This window comes from Saccostrea echinata, unplaced genomic scaffold (genome assembly GCF_033153115.1).
Source record: "Saccostrea echinata isolate AGI-Se365-2 ecotype Australia unplaced genomic scaffold, CSIRO_AGI_Sech_v1 ptg000060l, whole genome shotgun sequence".
In the NCBI taxonomy this organism is placed as follows: Eukaryota; Metazoa; Mollusca; class Bivalvia; order Ostreida; family Ostreidae; genus Saccostrea; species Saccostrea echinata.
Window position 1 is genome coordinate 1906296 of NW_026889809.1, and position 8387 is coordinate 1914682.

At 32.6% G+C, this 8387-nt stretch overlaps 1 protein-coding gene across 1 annotated transcript; it reads left to right on the top strand.

Annotated features, from left to right (window-relative positions):
• Positions 1–1525: 1525 nt before the first annotated feature.
• On the top strand, positions 1526–2587 carry LOC133174908 (rhodopsin, GQ-coupled-like). Its single transcript, XM_061310001.1, has one exon. It carries the CDS (start codon positions 1671–1673, stop codon positions 2538–2540), a length of 870 nt encoding a protein of 289 aa, XP_061165985.1. The 5' UTR covers positions 1526–1670; the 3' UTR covers positions 2541–2587.
• The last annotated feature ends 5800 nt before the right edge of the window (positions 2588–8387 follow it).

The window sequence follows — 8387 nt, forward strand, 5'->3', positions numbered from 1 at the left end:
GTGGCACCCTTTTCTCCATTTTTTTCCTAAGCATATTCTTTTGCTGTTAATTTTGTAGAGAATTATTTACATAACATTTATACAATCCCCCCTTTTCATTTGTTGTAGTACATGTAGGTTCGAATCTCCCATGTTACACGTATCTGTATCAAAAACAAGATGTTCTCTTTTTTTTGTTTAAACTTTTACCGGTTGTCTTTTTTATTCGTCGATTTATTTATTTATTTATTTATTTTTTTTGTCAATAATCTCCCGATCCCCCCCCCCCCCCCACACACACACACACATCAACGCTTCACCCTTCTCTGGTCTAATTGTGCATATCAATATGATTAAATATGGATTAAAATTTAAATAACCATTTTAAAATGAATGAACGTGCATGTAGAATACCTTTTAATAATAAGTCTAATTCATACGAGTCAAATTTAAGTATTTGCAAATTGCTCAGAAAACAAATACACAGTATTTTTAGTCATGCATAGTATATAGACATCGCTATAAATCGCTGTACCCAACAATGTGTTCAATGTCGCGATTTGATTAATTATGCGATATCAAGAAAAATGCTTATTAATAAACAGAATTATGAATAAATACATGTACTAAATAGTAATAATATTATTTATTACAAATTTCAGCATCAATTTCAAATATTTTTTTATTTCACCTGGAAAACTAATTTTATTTCTTGTTCACGAAACGCAGTCGACAAAAATTACCTCCGTGTTCACAACACCGCGACTTTGACGTCGTTTTCTGAGCATTATGACGTCAAAAGATAAGGGCCCTTTTCTCATGACGGCAGTCATATATATATATATATATATATATATATATATATATATATATATATATATATATATATATATATATATATATAATTTAGATAGATAGATAGATAGATAGATAAATAAATTCTTTTCATTTTTGAAAGTTTGCTGGAGTATTTTCGTATCCGTACTCCTTATATTTGTCTATTTATTGAATTGACATTTGTAGGATTAAGGGTTACAACGAAATCGAAACTGACACCCCGCCCCGAAATATATCTACAGTATCTTTGAACATAAAAAAATTGGAAAAAATTAGTTGAATATAAAAGACTATGAAACAATATGGCTGCAATATTGCTTTGAATTATAATATTTATAAATTGATTGTAGTTTTTTATTCCTTGCAGGGTATGTCATTGAAGAATATCGTCACATTGCAATCTTATTTTATTTCTACATTTTGATGAGGTTTTATAAAATTTTAAACATTTATTTTTTAACGTGATGAGTATTCACTATAATCAGAGGCCTTCCTAACATATTCATGTAAAGTTCTATATAGGTTAAGGCAGAACAACACTTTGTTTGATTACTAAGTATGCTTAATCTTCCGTAACGCACTTCCTTCATCCCTTTTTTTCACACTAACTGGATGCAACACTTAGCAATAATTTTTGTGGACGTAACGATAACGTATAAAGACATAATTTTTTTCATTGAACCTCCATGTGAAAAACAGATAAACGGCAAATCTTTAAAACAAAAGTTCAACTTTAACATTAAATGTCATATATCTTTGGAAAGGATGACTAACACAACAATTCAACTGAAAGAAGAAAGCAAACTTAAGAGAAATGGAACAATGGAATTTTTGTTCTTCTTCTGCCATATATAATGTTCCTGGCCGTCTGTGGACTCATTGGTTTTCTCGGTAACAACATAGTTATATATATTTATGGTGTTCGACTACGCAGAAAATATGACGCTCGCTTCTTCATTCCATATTTAGCCATTGCTGATCTCCTCGCTGTTATTGTAATTGTTGGACAAAACATATATGTAAATATTAACCCGGTTAATTTTGATAACGGACCTCTGTGTTCGTGGGGCACATTCCTCATCGGATGTTTCTCACTATGGTCCATGACAATCCTTGTTTTAATTGTGTATCAACGAAAGATATGCCGACCAAGAGAGAAGACAATGTCATCATTTCAGAAGAAAATTTCTGTTCTGTTTTCTCTTGTGTTGTCAATTGCCCTAACTGTAGTCTTCATTTTCACAGTTGGTATAAAAGATGTAGAAAATAAGACTTTTAACATTACCGGTAAAATATGTGATCGCTTCTCAGAAGAGCTTCCAACTTGGTCTCTTATACATAGCACAGTCGTGTTGCTTTTTGTTATATTTAGTTGTGGATCACTTATAGTTTTCTATGGACTGATTGGTAAAGTAATATACCGATATAGGAAGGTTATAGTAAACTCTGCAGAATCTCAAAATACCAGAACCTCTAGTACAGTAAGATTTTATAAAACAACCCTGATGTTTATGATAATGACCGTTGTTTTCATGATTTCCTATTTGCCTACAGGAATCAAATTGATTATTGAAAGTGTAATCAAAGTTGAAAAAGAAACTTTGATTATGAAATTCCTAACGACATTTTTTCTTGTTAATCACATTGCAAATGTGTTTGTGTACGCCTTCATGGATAAATCGTTTTCAAGAGAATTAAGAAGAATCTTTAGTTTTCAATCTTAACAACGGGAACAATGTTAACAATGTACATGGAGAAGTCAATTTTCTAACTAAAGGACTGTAACTTGTACAAAGTATACGTATTGTACAGAGTCAGGACTGTAATTGTACAAAATACGTCATTCATCATATTGTTATGGCCATGGAGTAGAATTTAATTAGTTTATTTTTTTTATATATGATTTAAATGTGTTATCATTTATCGGGATTATTATCAGGGTGGACTTTACTATGCATAAATTACACTGCTACACTTAATTCATTTTATTGTGGTATTGTCTATTTTTAGCATATTTGAGTGATTTGACATACTTGTTGCTTGCATTTATACAGGAAACTCTAAATTCTATGATTGAAGTACAAACTCTTAAAATCTTTCCATGTTATTGTAATTTACTTAACTATATATTAAAATCAAATAAGTGCCTAACATTGCCATAATTGCACACGATTGCTAGAGTCATAGAAGTGTTTACATCCCGCCAACATCGTATCTGTATTAGCCATAGTTTCATATTTGAACTAGTTGTATTTTTTTATGCAGTCGATGTTATAAGTGTTTGTGAATATCCTGTTTTAATGTTTGAACATGTTTTACTAAGATTTATCCAGGTTTTTACATTAAAAGGGATTTAATTGTAGTTACACATTTTTATTATGTCAGGGCTATTTGAATATTGTCTGCTGTACGATTGCAGTTTTCTGTCATGAAATACACGTTTTATTCACATGAAATGCTTACTTAAAGTTGATGAAAAAATCCTCTAGATCCATATCATATTATTTATTATTGCAATTGTAAATGTTTATTCCGTTTTATAGCTAATATCCACATATTACGGCAGCCCTGTTTGACGTTGTTTGACAGATCTCTATTTGTACTGCACCGTACAATGTTTTGATTGGTCGAGCGTCACCGTACAACTTTTTCTTTCGTTAATTTGTGTCACATGACTATTGTGTCACATGGCTACTTCAGAAACTCATATATATAAGCGCCTCGCGAGTTTATAGCAGATAAGTTGCAGCAGCAGCATCCAAGTACTAAATACTAGGTGAGGATAAACTGCCAATTATCTCCAAACACACTGGACGCCTGATATTAGATATTTTGAGCTTTTAATTCCAAATCAGCTTTCCTACCTTCTACCCTTGAAAGTACGGTTGACGCCCCGACAAAAACAAAATATTACTTAATATCTATATATATCTAATAAAGATGTTTGCTCATCGTACTGTCATTTTCTGTTGTAAGACCAATTAATAAACCAATAACTGAACTTATACCAAGCCTTGTCCTTACTGAGAAACATAAATCAAGAATTATGGAGTGACCTTGAAAAATGTTGCATCATTACATTGCATAGACCCTATTCCAGGATGGCCATCCGTAGGGAGCTTACAATATAATACCTATGTTCTTTTCATTTAATTTTTTGTAATTAGCGAAATTTATCGTCACTGTTATCTCAACACCTTCTTTTTTTAAAGCCATGATGCTTTTTGACGGTCTTGTGATTATTAATTATGAATTCCCTTAGATTTCAAATATGATGCATGAAGATGAAATATGAAGATAACGAACAGTATTCAATCTCGAAAGTCCAATGAAATGATACAAATTTGAAGCAGAGCAAACACGGACCTCAAAATTTAGAGGTGGGATCAGGTTCCATGGAGGAGTGAGGATCTCCTGCTGACCGGTCACACACGCCGTGTGCTCCTTGTCATGATCGGGTAATAACGGAGAAATCTGTAGACAGTTCAGTGTATAAATAATGGCCTAACAATTAGTATGAAAAACATCCGTCAGCATTTGACTCAATGATAGGTTGTATGTGCTGACAAGGTCATTGTATCGGCCGTAAAACTTGTGAAAAGATGACTTCAAACGAGAATGTTGATATCCTTGTTTCATCAACTTGTTTTTCAATAGGTTGCCTCGTTTTAGAAATTGTTCATACGTAGAGCATGCTCTTGCGTATGGAATCAACTGAGAGACCTAAACCCCATATGCAGGTGATAAGGGTATATTGCTACATAAGTAAGGGAAGTTGACGATTGAAAAGTTGAAGTCATCACGTATATCATAAAGCTTGGTTGTTAGGTTACCATTTTTCTTTTTCTAGTAAAATATCTAAATATGAAAGAGGTGTGAATCTGTGGTATCTTTTATTTCAAGCTCACTGGGATGTATCGAGTCGACATATGAATGAAAGTAACTATTGTTAATTGATAATGCGTCGTCGATATATCGAAATGTCGAATTGAAAGCCACAGAAATTGTTTTCTTCTTCTCTTGTAGAAGTTTTTGAATAAATTCTGCTTCATATGAATACAAAAATAAGTCTGCTAATAAGGGGGCGCTATTGGTTCCCATTGGAATTCCAACAGATTGTTGGTAGACCTGATCTCCAAAAACTACAAAGATATTGTCAATCAGAAACTCAAGCATCTTTTTCATATCAACTTCAGTGTATGTACAGTATGTACAATCAGAGTGCTTTTTAACAAAATAATTCTGTAAATGACCAATGACAATTTTAATTGAAAAAGCATCTGTCTATGATATCAAAAAGCCTGGATTTCAATTTATCGTGGGGAATGGTTGTATAAAATGTTGAAAAGTCGTACGTTTTGATGCTATTGATTAGTAAAATTTTTTGATTTCAAATTTTCCAAAAGTTCTTTGGAGTTTTTAAGTATCCACATCTGATTTACACCTCTTCTCGAATATACTGTTGTACAGTACCCCTGAAGTTTCTCCTTTATTACAGTAAATATTTTAGTGAGGAGTAAAGAAAGGGGCTTGGTAGAACATTTACTGGAACCCACTTATGAAGTTTAGGAATCTAGTAAAAGTACGGTAATTCAAATTCATTTTGATTGTTGGGAATATTGAAAGTATCTAAAACGGATATATGATTTTGAAGAATATCATCCTTAGAAAGAGAGGTATGAGTGTAAGTTGAATTTCCACCCGTATAATTAAATCCTAGTTTTTCTAAAATACAATTCAAATACTAATACTAAACAAAGCCTATGTTGTTACCAGCTTTGTCAGCTGAAACCAGTACATACTGATTGTGTAATCCATCTAATTCCTTTTTCTCTTCTGAATTATTAAAAACAGAAGGATAAATAGTTTTCATACGCTTAATGCGAGATTTCAACATACATGCATTGTTTGAGCAGTATTACCTTCCGTCAAACGTGGGGGTTTAAAAAGCCTTTGATTTGCAATATCCATAATCACAGATCCAAGCCTGTATTCTGGTGTCGAAGAATCCAAATATGGACTTTCCTTGGCCTTTTCAAATAGACCATATAGAACTTTTAGATTGACAGAGTAAAGTTTGGTGCGAATGCGATGGAGACCTAACTGTTTATTTGCATAGTTATTTGCATGTATAGTATAAGGTAGTAGTAAATCAAAAGAAACATCGTGTGTAATAGGTTTATTGTATGACCGATGTCCATGACTGCGCTTTCGTCTTTGAGTATTGTTAAGAGTCCCATCACATTCACATTGCTACACTGTGGACTTCAAAGATTCTCAATACTATCGAAATTGTCATTGCTTCCATATGGAAAGACTGTGCCTAGTTTCCTAATCCAGTATTCTTCTCGTTGTCTACGGAAAGGTGTACTCAATGATGGACTATTAGTATGATGGTAAATCTTTTCTAGAATTCTAACTTTCATTGATAAAATAGACTGATCAGGTAAGTTAAAATGCTTGTAGAGAAGCTGCTGGCACCCGTTGTTTATTTGAAATCTGTGACCCGATATTCTTTTATGAAGTGAACCCTTGGTTTCACCAACATAAATAATCCCACAAAGGTTACATTCTATTCCGTAGACAACTTTTGCAGATTTGCAGTTCAGATTCTCTCAAGTTTTGGTATAGAAGGTATGCCCTGTCAAATTGCTAGTAAAAGAACAGTTTGTGATCAAAAAATCACATGTTTTTACAGTTTTTAACAGAACATTTGGAAATAGATGCCATTGGATCGGAAAAGGATTCATCAAATCTATCATTAAGAGAAACTTTACATTCCTTCAATTTTGTATACGAACTGTTGTTTTTATATCAAAACTGGGAGTCCGAACGGTTGTATATGTTCAAATTTTTAATATCCCTGAGGATTATCCGAGGGACACCAACTGAACTCTTTGAGTCTGTGTCCCTAATAGACTCAAAAAGAGTGACGCCTTTTTATACTGGGCGATGCGTCTGCCAGCATCTTTTCGTTATACTTTGTACTACTCATGAAGAAATAAGTACCGAACGACAAGTATCCTCTGGGACAGATAAATACTTATACCTTATTATAATATGGATATCACTCTAAATTATTCGAAGGCTTTGTGAGTGTGACGCCTATGGGTACATATTTTATTTAATAATTAATAAACTTATTAAGATTACTTTACTTTTACCGAGGTATGTTTTTTTTTCTTTTAAATCATTATACATCTCATAATACAACCTTTTATTATAAATAAAAAAAATATCACTGCTTTAAACAATTTTCAGAATTCTAATAAAAAAATATCGAGCTGAGAAAAAAACAAAGAAAAACGTTCTAACTTCCAAGAAAGAAGTTAACCGTTCAAATGAAATCCAGCTTGATCTCTTTTCATAACTGTAGTGTGTTTCTAGGAAAAAGGTGAAGATAACGAATAGTGATTGATCTAAAATTAAAAAAAAAAAAAACTACATACAATACAAACCAGTGAATAGGCCATAAAACACAAACCCCTGGAATCTCCAGAAGTAAGATCAGGTGCCGAAGACTAGTAAGCATCCCCTGTCGACCGTTCACACCTGCCGTGGGCGCCATGCATTGATCAGGTAGACGGAATAATCCATAGTCTAATTTAGTATAAAAATGATCTAACAATTTGTATGAAATATGTCAGTCAAATAACAACCAAATGATAGGTTATTTTTGCTATGAAGGTCATTATAATAATATAAAATGCTGTCTTTCATGGAGGTTGTTGAAATCCCTGTAACATCAACTTATTTGTTAGTAGTCTGCATCGGTTAAAAATTGATCAGAGCATGCTCTTGCTTCGATTAAGTTGGAATATATAAACACCATATGCAGGTGACCGTCGAATTAGTATTAGTGCCTGGGTGACAATCTGTAGATCAAATTTTCATGAGTTTTGACACTAAAATACAGTATTAATCTTTACATTTAAAGCCATATATGGCGTATTTTTTTTTATAACTTTAGATAACCAAAATTAAAAAGATCTTTCTATGTTTTATTTCTATATAAAGATAGAACTTTTCTGTAAATTACTTATTTGAAATCAATCGCGTTTCAAAGAAATCAAAAATTTAAAACAAAGATTTATTTACCGACGCCACATTTATATAACAAAGTTTAAAGTCAATTAAAGTAAAGAAAGGTGAGGTTATCTGTGAAAATTTTGCTATGAACGTAAATAACATACATCATGTACATCTACAAGTAGTCTCGTATTATTATTATTTTTAGCTCAGATACGCCATATGTAGCTCTAATATCAATTTCTCTCTACCATACACCTATTCTCTTTAGTGAAGCGGAAAGGCTTTTGCCTACATCCACTTCTCTTTGCAAGCCTTCATGTTTTGATTCTGGAAAACGTATAAAATGTAGAATCGGTGAGGGCCTGCATTCAACTGACATTTCGTCTAAAATATATCTGAATGTCCGTAACAGAAGTATTATATTAACAATTTTAACATAAATAAACACAACTCTCACAAGAAAACCTACCTCGCAGGTGCAATGGTTAGAGTGTTTGTTTTAGAACGACAGAGTAAGGAGCTGATCCTTACGTCGAGGG

What these genes read in the sequence shown, in the direction of transcription:
- LOC133174908 (XM_061310001.1), top strand. Translation starts at nt 1,671, where the DNA reads ATGTTCCTGGCCGTCTGTGGACTCATTGGTTTTCTCGGTAACAACATA.